The sequence below is a fragment of the Heterocephalus glaber genome, unplaced genomic scaffold, assembly GCF_053883595.1.
Source record: "Heterocephalus glaber isolate CG9 unplaced genomic scaffold, H.glaber_assembly_v1.0 deba00001472, whole genome shotgun sequence".
NCBI classification, from domain to species: Eukaryota; Metazoa; Chordata; class Mammalia; order Rodentia; family Bathyergidae; genus Heterocephalus; species Heterocephalus glaber.
In genome coordinates, this window is record NW_028258315.1 from 42,212,964 (window position 1) to 42,232,229 (window position 19,266).

Sequence of the window (19,266 nt, forward strand, 5' to 3'; positions counted from 1 at the left end):
GGTAGGGGTAAGGGATTGGTAGCCAGAGCTGTTAAAGATGTGTACATAACCGATTCTGGTAGCTTCTAGACCATGAATTCTGTACCAAGAGGGCAAGGCTATGGTGCATAAGTAGCAGCAGCGACTCCTGGAAAAGAGTAACTGGGAAGAAGCAATAAAACTAAAATAGTTTTTTGAAACTTTTCTGCTTGTCTGTTGGGCCTGTAAACTATGGTCCATATTCTTGATGTAATATTATGGAAAATCTACTGCATCCATAATCTTAATTGTAGGCCTAAGAGGATACTGTAATAGACTTAATGTTTTATAAATGTTAATGTTTTCACATTTTAACTTCAAGAAAATTATTTATCTTGTAAGAATAAATCAACATGACTTAAAAAGTAGTCTCAGTGTACCAAGGGAAGGTTTTCAATTATTTTAAAAATAGTACTGGGCAAGAATTATATACTGAAAGAGCTAAGTTTTATTTGGCATGCTGTGTAGCTAGAGTTACAAACTTCCATTGAACTCAGATGTACTTAATGAGTAAGCCCTCTGCCCCCAGAGTAACCCTCTTTTATGTACAGTAAAATGAGAAGTTGACAGGAGACTTTTTGGAAAGTGTCAGAACGCGACAACAGTGCAGAATAGATTCGGCTTGATCTTCTTTCTTCAGCACTTACAATTTAATAGGAAATAACCAAGGTTCATAAGTAGATTTTGAATCAGCAACAAAGACAAAGTTATATTTAGTAAATTTTTGGAGTTCTGTATTTTTTTTTTTTTTGGTATTGGAGATTGAACTCAGGAACTTGCACTTGCACGGCAGGCACCGGAACCACTGAGCTAAATCCCTGGCCCTGGAGTTCTGTATTTCAATGATTAATATCTAATGATTATCAGTCTTGACCAGCCGAGATGCCTCTGGAATCCTTTTATGAGAAGGGCAGGCTGGGAAATCAGCGGCTTTTGACTGACATCCTGGATTTACTATCCTCTACCTGTGTGACCTGGCTAAGTCATACAGTAAATGACTTTAGCCTGCATTGGTGAAATAAGAGGCTCTGACCTCAGAGTCTTTTCTTTCTACATTGTCTTTATAATTTATTCTGTAACCTCTTCCAAAAAGATTCCAGGGGTATTTTTCATCTGAAGAAGCCTAGTTTATAAAACACAATAAGCAAAACATCTACAGTTTTTAAAAAATTTTATTCAGTTAGTAAATTTCTGGGTTTTTTTTTCAGTTAGTAAAAGTACTTTATTTTCCTCTTGTATTTGGTTTACAAATTGCATTACAAAGCTATGAAGTTCACAGCTTTATACCAAAATGTAAGAAGCCTAGGCTATTTGCTTATAAACATTTTTTGCAGTCAAGTATCATCTAGTCTCATAAAACATCTACAGTTTGGAACCAGCACAATGTTTGAGATAAGTAATAAAATGACTGAATTCCATTCAAGGACAAGTCACACTTAACTAGGGCTGCAAACTCAAATGTCAACAGAGCCTGGGCAGGTGGTCCTGTTTCTATTACTGCATAAAAATCTTTTGCAAAACTCAGTGCTTAAAGCAACAGCCATTTTATAATATGGTTTTGTGGGGCAGGAATTTGGCCAGAGCCCATCCTGGTGGTTCTTCTGGCCAATGATGTCCATGTGGGTTGCTGGTGGTATTCAGCCGGCAGATGGGCTGATCTGGAGGACTCAGGATAGCTTCCCCTCATGCTGGGCTCCTAGGTAGGGATGGCTGGAGCTGGGCCAAGGGAGGGTCTAGACCAGGACTCTCTAGCAGGGAATGTCAGGCATCTCATATGGTAATTCAAGACCTGGACAAAGAGTGTTCCAGAAGACCTGGATGGAAGGCTTCTTATGACCTGGCCTTATAATCCCAGAACATCACTTTACCCTAAGGCCCAGAAAGGGGGGAATGGATTAAACTGCACCTCTCAATGGGAGGAGAAGCAAAGCCTTTGGGACCTATTTTAAAATGATTTTTCTTAGGCTAGGGATTTAGCTCAGTGATTTCGCTGTCTGCTGCACAAGCTCAAGGACCCAAGTTTGATCCTTGGTACCAAAAAAATAAAATAAAATAAAATAAAATAAAATAAAATGACTTTTCTTTTAATTTATATATTAATAACATAAATATTTATATAAACCATACATTTATATATTATATGTTTACATTATATTACATAAATTACATATTATATTTATATATTAATTCATATACATTATATAATTTATATATTTATATATACATTTTTACTCTTAAGGCAAAAGAATACTGTATCTATTTATGGAAGGATATGACAAAATTATGAAGTATTATCTCTGAGGAATGAAATTGTGACCCTAAGATGGAACAGAGATTCTTTTCATTTTATTTCACTATAATTCAAAGTTTTGACCATGTGTATATATGATGACAATTTTTTGAGAACTAGTTTAATATGTAAATAAATTGGAGAATAATAAAGCTAGAATTTCCTTAGTCCACAGGATTTTTTTTAAAGCATTGATTACTATTTCCTGTCTAATATATCTATACAGATCAGAAGTGTGTGCAGTATTTTTTTTTTAGATTCTTCACAACTACACACAAGTGTAACTGTGGACCATTTTTTGTGCATCAGCTCAGATTTGGAGATAAAAGAATACATTTAATTATGCATAATTTATGAAGAAAACCTGTTTCTAGAAATAACAGATCAAAGTCAATGCTTCATCTCAGCTCATGGTTTAATTCATCTTGGAGCTCTCTTTTTGAAAGATAACAAGTTCCAAGTTTTAATTTTTAAAAACCTCACCAGGTCGCTATGCTGTTGAGACCATTATTTTTGCCATTCTCAGTCTAATCCTCATTGTCTTCACTGAAATATATTAAATGTTTTTCATGAGCTTGTTTAACAGAAGCATTTCGTTAAGGTACATATAGAATCTTTTTAAAATCCCAATCACTTCTGGGGAGAGAGACAGACTTTGTCCTAAAGAGACTGGATTTTTCATAAAAGAATATTGTACAATCCAATTATTCCTGAATTCAAGACTAATTTCCTAAACTCCAAGGTTTTATTCTTTACTCTTGGTTTTGGCTTATGTCTGTGGATCTCAAATTGGATATAATTTTAGTGAGTAAAGCCCTCTCAATTTACAGATGAAGAAATATATGAAAAAGGTCATCTTGTTAAATTCTTTTAAGCTTATGGCTCTCAAACTTGAGTGCACATCACGGTCACTTTGATGGCTTATTAAAACACAGATTGCTGGTCCATCTTCCAAGTTTCTGATTCTGTGTGTTGACGTAGGGTCTGAGAATCTGCCTCTCTGACAAATTTCTGGGTGGTCCTGATGCTACGGGATTGGGGATCAGACTTTGGGAACCACTATTTTGATGTAACTCCTTCTCTGGAGAGTTTCTTTTCCTATTTTAGGTAAAAATCTTTCAAATGTGCTGTTTTTATTTTTTTTTTAACTTGATCATTACTTAACTAGACTCCATATGTTTCTCTATTTTAACTCCCTAAGAAAAACAAAACCACACATATCCCTAACATTTTCCCTAAGCTGGGGAAGTTTCTTTAACTTTTTTGAATCACTAAGACTGAAAGTTCTGCCACAAATAGTCACAAAGATAAATATCAAGCGCCCTGCACTGATCACTCCCTGTTCTCCGTTCCTGCTCATGTGCTTGGCTCTGATCCATGGAGCTCACTGTCTTGTGGGTGTTTAAGAATAGGCTCACTTACACTTTATATTCATGTCTGCTTCTCTCTTGTGTCATATAAGATATCTCTCGAGCTTCTTGTGGTTTTCTGTGCTGAGCATGATTTGGCTCGAAGGTTTCGAATGACTACTAGTTCAAACAGAACAACCTTCCTGGTGACCTGTTGGAAATAGGTTTGTGGTCATTCTTTATAGCATGGGAACAATTGGCTTGGCATCAACATGTTATAACTCACTGTATTTTGAAAATGAGCCTAAGACTATAAATAAATAAAGCAGATGAGGGTTGAATTGCTCAGGTATTGCCCCAAAGTAGAGAGCACAATGTGATTCGAGTCAGTCCACTGCTTTCAACGTTTATGGAGCACCTTCTCCGTGACCAAGACCAGGCTGGGGCTTGGGCACATGAAGATGTGCTGACCTGGGCCAGCATGCACACTCACTAACCCTGATGTGCTACCATCTATTAAATGAGAATAAAACAGCTACTTCCCATGTGTGCCCCAAGACTGTAGTGGAATCCTGCCTTGTCTTAGTTGGCTTGGGTTTCAAGATCATTTCAAGATCATTTCCTCTTTGGAAAAAGACCTGCATCTTTTGCAAAATGTTTGACTCATGCTTCCATGCATCACTGAGAATTCTGTATCTTTTAATTTCAACAGAAAACCAAGCCCTTGATGGCAGAATTCTCGGTAAAATCTACCATTATTTCTCGTTATGCCTTCACTACGGTTTCCTGCAAAATGCTGAACAGAGCTTCTGAGGACCAGGATGTTGAGTTCCAGATGCAGATTCCAGCTGCAGCTTTTGTCACAAACTTCACCACGTAGGTGACACACTGGTTAGAGAGAGATTTCTATGTGGGCGCTCAGAGTGGGCTTAAGATGATGAGGGCCATAGCTTTTGACTGTGAGAATTTATGTCCCATTAAGAATATGGATCTTTAGGCCAGGGATGTAGCTCAGTGGCACCGTGCCTGCCTGGCAAGCACAAGGTCCTGAGTTTGATCCCTGGTACCGCAAAAAAAAAAAAAAAAAAAGAATATGGATCTTTATACATGGATCAGAAGGTTGCCTTCTTTCCTCTTTTCCCTCCTTCTTCCCTTTTTCTTCTTTTTTCCTTTCCATTCTCTTTTGTTCCACTTCTCTAGTCTTCCCTCCTTCCTTTCCGTTTTCTTTTCCTTCATCCTGGTTCATCAGTCTGGGCCAAGTACTCTTCAAGAGGATTGGTATACTTCTATTTTATTTTATTTTATATTTTGGTACTGGGGATAGCCCAAACTCTAGACCTTGCACTTGCAAGGCAGGCGCTGGCATCACTGAGCTAAATCCCTGGCCCTATGCTTTTAAAAAGTTGCTTTGTTCCAGAAATTCCAGTTGGGAGAAATAGTCAATAAATTAATAAATCATCAAAGTGGATCATTTGAGAGAGTAGTAGACATTACAGTATAAGGATGGCAAGTAGGATCTAGAGGAACTTTCGTAGTCAGGGAAATTAGGGAGGTGGCTTAGAGAGACCCAAACAAATAGCACGAAACTCTTGATTGAATGTATTTCCTCTTTTTCTGGTCCAAGAGATAAAAATGTACAAAATGGGGTGGATGTTTGGGTTTAATTTTTGGTGTGGGCAAGAGTCAACTTGAAGAATCTTTATGGAAGTTTGAGCAGATCTTGTGATTTCTCTGCTAGAGAGTCACAGAGGTGCCTGGGCTGGGTCTCATCATTTGGACCTGTTGAAAACTGCCCTAGAATGAAACGAATGATTCAAGTTGGTGCCCTAGTCTGGAATGCATTCTGTCTGCATATCCAAGAGGCAAATAAAAATATTTCCTTGGGTTGCCATGGTTTTGAGGTCCATGTTTGAATGTGTCTTGGAACTGCACGCTGTTAACACAGCTGTCTCTTGGGTTTCAGGCTTATTGGAGACAAGGTATATCAGGGCGAAATTACAGAAAGAGAAAAGAAGAATGGAGATAGGGTAAAGGAGAAAAGGAATAAAACCACAGAAGATAATGGGTAGGTACTATTTAATTAAGGAATTAAAATCCAGTGAAGCAAAGTGTCATATACTTTCTACCCCTTTGCCTACCTAGCTTTTCCTTTCTTCCAAATTTTTTTTTATTTTTTATCAAAATAATAAATATATTTGATTAACACTATAATAGATAAACATTTATAATAAAAGAGAAACTTTTACTGTGCCTGTTGCTTAGTTTTTACTTCCTACTTGCTTTTAACATTTCTAGAGTTTTCTTTGTAATTACCTAACTCTAACTTGTGTGATAATGTTGCCTTTTCTTGATTTCTTAATAAAAATTAGATATTATCTGTTGACTCTTTTCTGTGAAGGAACAGGATTTAGCAAAATTATAATAATTCCATCTCTGCAATCTAAATTTTTACATTGTTTTATTTCTTCTTCCATTAATAAAGTATTTAAATTATTTTACACTATCCCTACTCTCTTAAGTGATAGTATTCTACCTTTCACTCTGACTGTCCTTACTTATTTCCTGTGTACATCTTTTGTAATATAATCATTTATGTTTGCATTGTCAGAGTTATTAATATTTAAATTGTAGTCTGTAATGATCCTTACATTTTTTGCCTCTAACTTGAATCTGAACATTTAAAAATCAATAAATAGTATTTGCTTTTGACTATATAAATCACATTAACTGAAGAGCCAGCTAGTACACTAATATGTACTAGCCCAACACAAAGGCCTCCATTCCCTTTACAGAAAAGTGACCTAGAGGGAGTGGTGTGAGCTCGTAAACCTGATTTTTGTTCCTTAATAAAAGAGCAGACCTGTGAGAAGCCCAGTTCTCTAAAATCATAGCCCATCAAAAATCTGCTGTTGGAAATCCTCTTAGTGAGAATGAAACTCTTGCCTGCAAGACCTGAGCCATGGGTTCACTCTGACACAGAAAATCAAAGGAGGTCCAGAGTTTCAGATAAGAGATTTTTCAGACACAACATTCCACATTTATCTTAATGCTACAGTTAGTTGCCAAAGACACAAAACCTTAAGTCTTCCTCAAGGTACAGGCCGACATTCATGGTTTTACACACAGCCCTGCTTTGCTTCTAGCCTGTCCAAACACTCCTTCCTTGAACTTTTGCTTTACCTACACTCTACCCATCCCCCAGTCCTGTAATAACCCTATCTCTTCCTTTGTTTGGCAAGATGCCTTGCAGTGCCTCTGGTATGTGGTCTCCCTCACTGGAGCAAACGATTAAAACCTCACTTTGTTGAACTACAGCTGTGTCCCAAGTTGTCTGCATTGAAATTGTTCAGAATTGTGCCACAATTTAGTTGAGTTGGATCAGAACATAATTTTGTTTTTCCTGGAGTTTCCAATTGTGTTTCTTTTTCCTTTTGGGGTAGAATTTAATTTTCTCACTATTAACATCTAACAAGACATGTAATTCATTTGAAATGGAGACAAAGGGAATAGCTATAATTAAGTTTCTACAAGCAATGACAGCCACATCACCCAGATGCCTGGCTAGCAGCAATTGAAAGATACCATTGATGGGAAAACATTCTGATTTCAGAGCTGTTAAAACATGTTAAAGCGTGGGTGAATCTGGATCCATCCAATACTGTCACTGTTTGCAGGCTTGCTGCAAACATTTACCCTGGAATTTCTTTTCCTTTTCTTCTGCTTTTGTTTTGCTGTTTATTGTATTCCATAGTTTTGTCTCTCCTGGTATTTATCTTTATTCTGTTCAAGTATATTCTCAAGTAGCTTGCTTAGAATGGGTGCATGAGGATAAACTTTGTGAGACCTACAATGATATGTATGGCTGTGTATGGAATTTAAGGTCAAAATAATTTTCCTCCTGAACTTTGAGGTATTGCTTAACATCTTATAACATCTGGTATCACTGATGATGCACCTAATGTGATCTGATACCACTCCTTTTACATCTTTTCTCTGATGTTCTGAAGTTTTACCATAATGGGTTTAAGCTGTCAGTTCTTTTTCATTCATTCTGTCTGATGAAGCTTTTCAATCTTAATATTTGTATCTGTTAGTTCCCGAAAAGAGGAGTACAGCTTAGTCATTCATTCATATAGGACTTAGAATCATCTCCCTTTATTTGGTGCCCTCCTAAACCCATGGCCTGCAGTTTCTCTGAGATTCTTCCAACAGTTTGGTTCTCTCCTTTGTTGCAGCCTCTTCCAGCATGTTCTGAGCTATAGAATTCTTTTGCTATGCAATCCCCCAAGTCTTTGGAAACTTTCCGAAATGTCCTAGGAATTAAGGGTTACTCTTTCCACTCTTAATCTTTGGGTGGTTAGTCTGACATTTTACCTCAGAGAACCCTCACTCCAAGTACTGACAGCGTTTGAGATAGTTGGTATTCTTATCGGTGTTCTTTCCTCTTTAAACACATCTACTAAATTTTACCAAGGTGCAAAAACATAACAATGTATTAGGTGTTACATAAAATGTCGGATTTCATTGGCCATCCCTGCAAAGGGCTGAATGCAATTCACAGCTTAACTCCAAAGCTCCCTCTTCTAACAGTTTACCTGCTTACGGGGCCCTTTCCCACTGACCCCCTGAGGTCTGTTTCAGGGAGAGGCAGAAGGGGTCAGCAGTCTTTGAATTCTCTCCTGTTCAGTATCCTTCAGCCCTTGGTAACCTTTCTAGCACTGGTCTTTGCTTCTTCCAAAACTAACTTTTATTTTTCTTTCTAAGGATGCACCCTGCAGTGCCCACTGGTCTTTCCTGCATGGTGTTTTGTAGCAGGTGTCTGAAGGGACTCAGGTAGCTTGGCTTTTCTTATTCTGAGCCCTACAGCGGCTTCTTTTGCCTTCCTGACAGGGACCAGGGGACCGACATGTTCAAAGCGTCCCTAGTGATTCCCAGCAAGGACAAGGCCATCTTCCTCCTGAGTTACGAGGAGCTTCTGCAGAGGCGCCTCGGCAAATACGAGCACATTATCAGCGTGCGGCCTCAGCAGCTGGTCGGGAGGCTGACGGTGGAAGTGACTGTCTTGGAGAGGTCGGGCCTCGAGGGCCTGGAGGTGCTGCCGCTCCGCAACAGCAGGCAGAAGGGCAGCGCGAGGGCCGAAGGTGAGTCAGAGCTGCGACTTGGCTGCGGAGAAGTCTCTAGAAGAAATAGCATCCTTCAACAAAGGCTTTGCATTTTTGTGGAAATTGGAAAGATAACTACAAAGCAAACACCTTGACTTGCACAATTTTATTTTTTCATTAAGTTTATAGGTACATTTTAGGTATACAATACAGTTACATTCATCACTGGAATCTTGTACCTTTACATGATGTATCTTGGTTCTTACTTTTTCCCCTTCCCCTGCCCACCCTTCCCTATTTACAAAGACTTTATTTCCATTTTTTCCTTTTTCTCATATTTTTTCTTTTCCCTTCTTTCCTTCCCCCTACCCCTCCCACCTCCCCTAGTCCTTTAGATGTTTTCTTCCTATTTCACAATATCAATTATACATTTTGATTCCTATTTACACTTTTAGTTTTTCACACCAGAGAAACTATTCAGTGTTTACACATGTGTCCTATTTATTTCACTTAAGAGTATGGCCTGCACAATTTTATTTTTACAGAGCTAGGTCTAACAGGAGATTGAAAAAATATTTTAAGTCTTTTGAAATAGTAATCTCACTCTGAGGAATCTGATGAGACAAAGCACTTAAATATTGTGGATATTATATACAGGAACCTGCCTGATTATTTGTAGTACATAGTAAAAACATTCCATCAGCTTAAATATTCAACAGTGTGGAGGACATTAGTAAAATACACTGATAAAAACAATTTGCATATGACCGAAAAAAAGCAAAATTGTATATGCACTATAATGTCAAATGTATTAAATACAAAGCTGGTTAAAGATTAAAAAATATGAACTAGTTATATTATGGACATGGATGGAATTACAGGGTTGCTTTCTAAAAATTTGTTTTTTTAACATTCAACAATGTTATAGTCTTTCCTTTTGTGTGTGTGTTGTGCTGGGGATTAAACTCAGGGTCTTGTGCATGCCAAGCAACTACTCTACCACTGAACTATGCTCTCACACCTTTTTCTTAAATTAAAAAAATGTACTGTAGATTTGATTTTAGATACAGGTGCTTTGGTTTATTAGAAGGATCATTGAGTTTAAGTTTTTCTCAAATTTTGATTTTTTAAAATAGAATTCCACTTATCAAAATGACTATGAAAAATTCAATGTAGTCTAAGTTTAATCACTATTATTTTAAACTAATAGTTTATATTAAATATTTTCTTGTGTTGTACTCTATACTTAATATACCAGTAAGGATTGATGTCAAACAGATGATGAGACAGATATATTAAAAATTTTACCAGGATTGGAATGACATTTCAATTAATTGTGATGTTGCAGGGAGGGAAATGGTAAATGATAACCAAATAAGTGAAATGTGCAAAATCTGAACAGAGATTCTAGAGCAGACTGGAGAATCTTCTTGGACAAGGATGTGTATCAAGAAGACTGGAAGGAGAGGAGAGAAATGACTAGACAAGTGGAATAAGAGAGTGTGGGTCTTTAATATAAAGCAAAAAATATTTAAGTCTTGGAGCTGGTACATGGGAAAGCAAACAATATGGAAGGAATGCATCCTGACAGCAGCATATGGTTTAGTTAATGACTTTGCATGTGAGAAGTTGTTCACCCTCCAAGACTGAGTGCCCCCTGCCTCTTGGTAGACTCAAGTCCTTTGCACCATGTTGACTTCAAACACTGAACTTGATATTTGCAATCCAGATCTAACTGAGAAAACTAAGCTATTGCCAAGGGGTCTGCATTCAGAAATAGCATGAGATACAACACACCATTCTTGAAGGATGTTGGTGGCAGTTATATGGTTAATGGATTTTAGTTCAGTTCTTGACCATAACCTTGAAAGAAATTACTGCAGCAATCTAAGACCAGTTGCACATCTACAAAACAGGGAGGATCGTTGTCTTATAAGGTCAGAGTGAAGTATTAATGGGTTTAAAGCAACTGGCCCAGATTAAGAGTTTAATAATTGCTAAATATTATTATTATTATCACTTTATGATTACCTGTTTGTTTTTTCCTATAAAAATGTTGTAAGATCATAGTGCCTTTGAAGGCAGCCCTGCATTACCTTTGTCTCCTTGTGGGAGTTAATCCGATGCCTTCTAAATAGTCTATCACTAATTGAGTGTCTTCAGAGTAGAGAAGAAAAGCAGACACATACACACATGTTAGGGAATGTCTTATATTTCATTTCTCTCTAATCATAATCTAAACGGAAAGTTTCCCTTGTAAAACCATAGGAAAGTAGTGTTTTTTCCAGGGGGAAGAAGGCTCAGTCAGAGTTGGCAGAATCATGGGGAGAGCAGAATGTCTAGGATGAATACTCAGGGGTAGTAAACCCATTTAATGAAATGCATGTGCTTTGCCTAATTTTCAGAACCACTGTGGTTCTACAGAGCTGTGTGCACTTTGTGGTGTGTGTATGTGTTTTACGCTTGGATTGCAATTTGTTGAAAAGTTGCTTACTGTTTATATTCAGGGCTTGTTACTCTCTCAGAGGAATTTTTCCAGACCATTGATCTCCTGGGATCTGTTTATTTTTTTAAAAAAATTCTTTTCCTAACTCTTTGTACCAAAGCAGATCATTTGCTTTCCAGAACATTGAGATTTCACAAGTATTTCCCAGAACCAGGTGCAGTGGACTAATTCCCTCTTTGCTGCTTCTCATTTCCATTTTTTCCAGCTCAGCTGGTATTCCTGAAAAATGGTAGCTTCAGCAGTGCGCAGCACGTGATGTTGTGATTTTGTCTGGACACCACAGCAAGTTTCTAAAATAGATGCAGGGTAGAGATCAAACTAGGATTGGGCTTGCATCAGAGCATACGCTGTATCTGTGTGTAGGTGGCCCAGGGCAGGACATTCCTCTGATACATTTAGCTGGAATTAAGAAATCAGACTTCTGTGATTTGTCTAAGCAAATATCTGACCCCTGGAGCCACTTTCAACTTGAGAGATGCAATTCTGGATAAGGATTACTATGTTTTAGGTACTAGACTAAGCACTTTGCTTAAATATAGTGCTATTTCATTCAATCTTTATGATAACCCTCTTAGGTTGTATTTTCAATTTTCATTTTATTTAAGAAAAAGCTAAGCTTTCCTGAGGTTCAGAAATATGGGCAGCATCTTATATCTATTTATTACTAGAAACAGAATGTAAGAGTAGATCCATCTGACTCCTTCCATGCCCTTAATCATTGTAGGATCCTATCCTCTAATTAAATAGAAGATTGTAAATTGTATGTGTTCCAATTCTAAGTCTCTTCATAGTTAAATATAGAAATAAAAAGGCAAGCTAAAAATCAATATAATCTATTTTTGCCTCAGTTTACTTGCCTGGTGGGTCAAAATTGGACCCATATCTATTGACTCCTTCCCAATGTAGAAGTCAATTTTGTGAGTTATAAATTGGAGCTAAAGCATTATAATTTCTAAATTATTACAATAGTAAACACATGTAGATGGCTCAAAATCTAAAATCTTACAAATTAATTGTTAAAGACAAGACACTCTTTATTCCGTCCTCCTGCTGTCCATCCTTCTAGTCCTTCTCCCTTGAAATATTTTAATGCATTCTGGGTTCAGTGGAGCAGAATATGGCCACTCATCACTTAATGAATGAGATCTCTGTCTTTATGTTATTTGCCATCGTCTGAACATCACAGAGCATCTTTGCATAGCCTAGAAGGTCAGTTGCTCTACATGGCCTCTTGATGCAACCAAGAGACACCATGTAAAGAGATGTGTGAGGCTGCTTCCAGAGCAATACAGCATGCTGTTTTACAGTGAAAGTCTTTTTACAGGTAGAAGGAATACTCTCTAAAATAATGGTAAAGGTATAGTATACTAAATAGTAAATTCATAAGCTAGAAGCATGGTCATTTATTTTCATTATCAAGTATTATGTATCATATATAATTTTATGAGGGGGTGGTAAAAATATACAGCACATGTTTAATAAAATTTATTACAGTAAAACCCACATTTTCATTAATTGTCTTAAAATACTTCCTTTCACTTTGAACGTATTTATCCCATCATTCTTGCTACTTTTTGAAGCAGTTCTGGATATCCTCCTTCATGAGTGTCTTTACGAATTGTGATTAAAACTACAGTGAATGCTGCTGCCAAGCACCACCCAATGGAAAGTCAGGCGCATAAAAACATTACATGTGTCCTCATTCACCTTATTCACCAGATCTGGCACCATGTGACTTCTGGCTCTTCCTCAAGTCAAAATGACCATGAAAGGTAAATATTTAAAATTGATTCAGAACAGTAAGGCAGCCAGAACTGTGCAACTAGACACTCATGAAAGAAGACATCCAGAATTGCTTAGGAAAGTGACAAGAACAATGGAATAAGTGCATTCAAAGCAACAGGAGTATTTAAAGGGGGATTAATAGCAATGTGTCTTTTACTGTAATAATTTTTAAACTTAAACATTTGCCACCATAGTTTTCCATCACACCCATTTGTGCTGTATTTTCTTATGAGTGCAGTGCAATAGGTGTGTTTATGGCAGCATTACCAGAAACACGTGAGTAATGAGTTGTACTTGACATTATGACAGCTATAAACTCCCTAGGTAATAGGAATTTTTCAGTTCCATTATGATCTTTAGAGAACAATTATACCTACGATTTACCATTGACCAAAATGTCATTACATAGCACACATCTCTCTCTGAAATGAAACATTTCCCAGAATGTAACAGGGATGCTTAACTTATAAACTTCATGGCCCACACATGGCACTTAAATTACTGTTTTGACCTGATTCTTGTTGTTTTTGGTACAAAAATTTTAATTTATGACAAGATCCTTGATGACTAGTGGTAAGATAAAATGAGAAATGAGATACCTATTCTTTTAAATTACATCTTTGACTTTCTATCAGTGACTCTGAAACCTGACTGTATCCAAGAGTAACCTGGAAAGATAAAAAAAGAAATGCATATGGCTGATTCCCACTCCAGACAAGTAATTGGAGTGGATTGGGGTGAGGCTCAGGGACCCATGTTTTGGGCAATGATATTCTATAAATTTCTATGAAAAGCTTTAAAAATTTAGAAATTCTACAATTTTTGGTTATTCATAAGATTAAAGTATAATGCTGTATATTTTTTCTGCCACTGAATAGGTATGATTCTATGGCTTTATCGTTTATACTCCTTGTTTTTTAATGACTTTTTATTGAGGTTTGATATGCATATTATGAAATTTACTCATTTTAAGTGTACAACTCAGTGCTTTGTAGCGTATTTGCAGAGTTGTGACCATCATCACAACCCAATTTTAGAACATTTGTATCACCCTCAAAACATCTTTGTACCTTTTTGCAGTCACTCCCTGGTCCCACCCCAGCCCTAGGCAATGACTAATCCACCCTCTCCTTTAGATTTCTGACAGCTGTCCTTTTCAAAGCACCCCAGGTACTTCTGATGTTCAGTACAGGTTGGGAAACTTTACTTTGTACTTCTGAGCAGAACTTTAGTAATAAATCAGAATCCTATGTCAGGATTCTGACCTAAATAAACAGCTTTGAAATTAAACAAGATTGTTCTTTAATTCCATGGAGTCCTCAGAATACCCTGACTTTAGATCTTTATTAAAATGTATACTGTTCCTCTTTTTCAAAAAGTGTTTAACTTTAAGATGAAGGTCATTGTAGAATTGCATACACCATAGAAATAACATTTTCCCATATCCAAACTTCTGCTCATCAATATGGGAACTTTAGAGGGAGAACTTCCAACAAGAAATCCCAGTGGGGCTGGTGCAATCTTTGTAATTCAACTCAGTTTACTAAGTTAGGTGTCCTGTCTTGGTTACCTTCTCATGACTTGGAAGAAATACCCGACACCCACAAATTGAAGAAGGAAAGGTTTATTTATTTTATTTTTGGTGCCAGGGATTGAACTCTGGAACTTGCACTTGCAAGGCAGGTGTGGCACCACTGAGCTATATTTCCATCCCAGAATGGTTTATTTTAGCTCACAGTTTGTAGAGACTTCAGTCCATAGTCAACTGGCTCCAAGGCAGGGCACCATGGCAGAGAAATAGCCCATGGCATGGCAGGAAGAAAGCAGCAAGATTTCCTTCTTTCCTTTTTTATTACATCCAGGCTACAAGGCTATTGGTTAGTGCCACCCACACCCAAGGTGGGTCTTCCCTCTTCAGTGAGTCCATTATCCACACCCAGAACTATGCGTAATTAGTAGACTAACCCAGTATCACACATCTATGATCCCCGAAGCCACAGCTATGAGGGCATGAGGCTTTGGGGGAACATTTTAGATATAAATCATAACATGTTTTTGTCTTAGAGAAGAAATATATGATCATTCAGGACAGTTTTGGTAACAGGAAAGAGCTTCTCTTATTTACTTTGTTTCCACCATGGCTTCTTGGACTTGTGGGAATTGTTCCTTGACAGTCTTCCTAACTCTCATTTTCCTACTTTGAGAGAGTAGCCTCCTACTTTCTTTCAAGTCTGGCTTAGTGTCAGCCTTGATCCTTGTTGTTTTAAACAGCTCCATTAGCTTAGTTTTCCCCAAACTTCAATGGACATTAGAATTACACAGGCAGCTTTTATAAATCTATTGTTCAAAATTCACCCATGCCAAATAAATCAGTGTTATTGTGGATGGAAACCAGATGTTGGTTTTTTAAAAGACTTCTTATGATTCTTATGTTGAACAAAGTTTGGGATCTAGATCATGACTTCTTATGTTTTAGCATTATTTGTCATTAGTTTCTGTTCCTTTGTTCCTTAAGACCTTCTTCTAGGGCTGCTGACTCTGTTAGGTTCATGAGTAATCTCAATTCCTCATTTTTGTCACAACTGAGAGACCCATATGATTTTATGTTAACCTGTTATTAAATATTATTGTTCTCTAGCACTTAAATGTGGTTCTTTCATGTGCCTCAGAAAGCCAGTGATAGGAGAAGATGGAACTCAGTTTGTGGCTTGCGTTTTAATCACATGATCATTATGTAAGTTTCCTATACAATTTTGACTTTAAATCACTCTACACCAGCCTCCCAAAGCACTGGTATTACAAGGGTGTGCCACCATGCTCGACTCTACAGCTGTCTTTAATGACCAGCAAACACATCCTGCAAGATCAAGTCACCTGTGATTTGAGACTGGCATGGTGTTATATATTTCAGTAGATGCCTAATATGGGGTTGAACAGAATGTGACTTAGCTTTCTATTTGCTCTTTTCTTTACTCCCTTAACATCATGATTCTGTCTTTTGCTGTCAAGGCTGTATTCTTAGGCCCCTAAGATGCTGACTCCATAGGTGCATAGAATAGTGCTGTTCTATAAATATTTGTTCAGTACATTAAGGGATTAATAACTGTCAGCAATGAAAGTGCCATTAGGTTTTCAATACTTTCCTGGCTTGCCTTGGTTATTGTGCCAGATCTTGTGTATAGCTTTTATTTGGTAATGAGGGAGGAACTAGGGGACAAAAATTAATAATTCACCTTGGGTTTGAGAAAATTTGGGTTCCAACAATCTGGATATTCCATCTCCCCCTTTGCTCAGGTTATTGGATAATGTACAGGATACCCAGTTACATCTGAATTTCAGATCAAAAATATGTGCCATGCAAGACTTGGGACAGATTAAAGAATTATTCATTATTTATCTGAAATTCAAATGTAACTGGGCATCCTGTATTTTGATTTTCTAAATCTGGCAACTCTGCTTTATTAAAAAGGGCTGCATTGTGACTCACCACAATCCCCCAGTTTAACATTCTTCCCCCGGATCCAATGTCCTCTCAGCAGCTGGAAGGGCATGGCCCAGTTTGGCCTCTGAAATCCCTGTGCATTTGCCAGGAAACAATCTGGTTGTCGCCAGGGTTTCCAGCATTGTTCAGTTCAGAAATTATTCAGGTATGAATCATTTGGCCCCAGAGGTGGTTTTGTTTTGTTTCTCACTGCCAGTGGGAAACCCATGTCATCTGTGTGTTCTGACATCCCTTTGCAGACTGGCCAAGGCCATACATGACTCATGACTGTGGCAGAGATTCATCTTTCTGTCTTTTGCCCGATATTGGGGAGGATCCCACCCATCCTGTGCATCCTCACTCTTTTCTTCTTCCTTTCTGCTGCTGTCTTGGTCTGGTGTGTGACATGAATGTTGCCAGTGCTTATGATACTGTCTGCTCTAGCAGAAACCCAAAGTGATCGAGGGATATGATACAGGTTTCTGAGAGCATCTGCTCACTCACCCAGGCACATTTAGGATGAGATTTTTCTGTTTTCTTGAATGGCTGCTCTACTCATCTGCTGATGTGTTACTCATCTTCATGGTGAATGATCAACAAGCTTGTTTTCAGCTCGTTGGCACCATGATCCTGGCACTAAGCCAGATGCCTGGAATCTAAAGGTGTTCATGACATTGTCACTGCCCTTAAGAACTTAAGAGTCTGCAATGAAAAATTTAAGCTTTTAATTGTGATATAAAGCATATTACATGTAAAGAAAATTTATCAAAGTAACCATTCCTAAGTTCATTAGTGTTAACTGTATTCACATTGTTTTTTTTGGTACCAGGGATCGAGAACATGGGTCCTTGCACTTGTGCACCAGGCAGCTAAACCACTGAGCTAAATCCCCAGCCTGTATTTACATTGTTGTCCAGCCAAACTTCTGAGCTTTTCCATTTTCCTGTACTGAAGCTCTGTATCCAATTAAACAATTCTCTATTCCCCCTTCTCACCCTTTGAAACCGCCACTCTGCTTTCTGTCTCTATGAGTTTGACTGCTTTATACTTCTTGTAAAGAGAATCTTACAGTACTATCTTTTTGTGACTGATTTATTTCACTTGGTGTAATATCCTCAAAGTTTATATTGTAACATGTGTCAACATAACTTTTCTTTTTAAACCTGAGTTATATTCCATTATAAGTGTATACAACATTTGGTTTATACATTTGTCTGTTAATTGGCACTTGGGTTGCTTCCATCTCTTGGATCTTGTTTGTTTTGGGGATTTTGTTTGTTTGTTTTTGTTTTGTTTGTCTGTTTGTTTTTGTTTTGTTTTTCAGTACTGGTAGTGGAACCCAGGGTCTCACGCATGCTAGGCAAGTGCTTACCACTGAGCTACAACCCCAGCCCTTGTGAATAAAATTACAATGAGTATGGGTGGGCATGCACATATATTTTAGATATTCTGCTTTCAGTTTTTTCAGATAAACCCATGCATGGGACACCTGGATCATATGGTAATTCTATTTTTGTTTCTTTGAGGTAGCAACTGCACCATCTTACACTCTGGCCTGTAGGGCATAAGGGTTCTCATTTCTCCATATCTTCACCAACACTTGTTATTTTGTTTCCTGGATCGTAAGGAATATACAGAGATGATGATTTTAAATAATGAGAAAAGAAATAAGGAATATAATTATTATGGACTGCAAACAAAAAATAATAAAAATATAATAATAATATAATATTTAAAAAATATAAATAATATAAAAATAAAATAATAAAAAAATAATATTTCACAGGCCAAGTATTTTCATTTAAAAAACTCCTGTAAGATTTAATCTAGGAGAAGCCGAGCCACCCCACAGTGCAGAGGAGGTTAAACTTCTGGGACACCATACCTCTGCCTCTAGCACTGAGGAGGTGAGCCATGCAGGGACCAGCAACACACATCCATCCCCCTCCCACCTTGAAATGAGAAGACATGTAAACAAGTCTCAAAAACAGACTTCCAGATCACCTAAAGCAACCTCAAAGGGAAATGAGACGGAACACTCTGATACCCAACCCCCTGGACTCCCTGAACTGGCAATGAAACAGGATCTGGAAAAAATGAAATCAGAAATAATTTCTCACATAACAGCAGACATTGTGCCCATAGTGCAAGACATGATTAATAAATCTAGAGAGGACACAGACAAGAAAAATAGAGGAGCTGAGGAACATGATGGAATCTCAACATAGGAAACAAATGGAATCCAAAAAAATTGTTACAAACAGATTTCCAGGAGATTAAAAACTCCATTGAAAGTCTATGCAGCAGAATGAGCCAATGTGAGAACAGAATTTCAGATATAGAACATAAGATTGCAATTAGTGACCAGGAAAAGAAAAATTTCTTTAAAATTGTAAGGGACCATGAGAAAGCAATCCAGCAGCTGCTAGATGAAGCAAAGAAGAATAACATAAGACTGATTGGGCTCAATGAAGAAATAGGAGAGAGTGCAGATGATATAAAAAAACTGTTCACAGAAGGCAGAAAACTTCCCAAGCAGCGGAAAAGAACTTGACATACAGATAAGTGAGGCATAAGGACTCCAAATAGCCTTGATCAAAAAAAAATCTACACATAGACATATAATAGTTAAGATTCCAGAAACCCAACATAAGAACAAAATTCTACAGGCAGTTAGAGAAAAGAAACAAATCACATACAAAGGAAAGCCCATCAGAATCACAGAAGACTTCTCA

General features: G+C 37.5%; 1 protein-coding gene across 1 annotated transcript in view; it reads left to right on the forward strand.

Moving 5' to 3' along the window:
• Nucleotides 1-19,266, forward strand: part of Itih5 (inter-alpha-trypsin inhibitor heavy chain 5) — an 84,382-nt gene that overhangs the window by 13,895 nt on the left and 51,221 nt on the right. Inside the window, 3 exon segments of the mRNA XM_004854533.3 lie at nucleotides 4,370-4,533; nucleotides 5,621-5,722; nucleotides 8,548-8,798. Coding sequence (XP_004854590.2) covers nucleotides 4,370-4,533; nucleotides 5,621-5,722; nucleotides 8,548-8,798 — 517 coding nt within the window.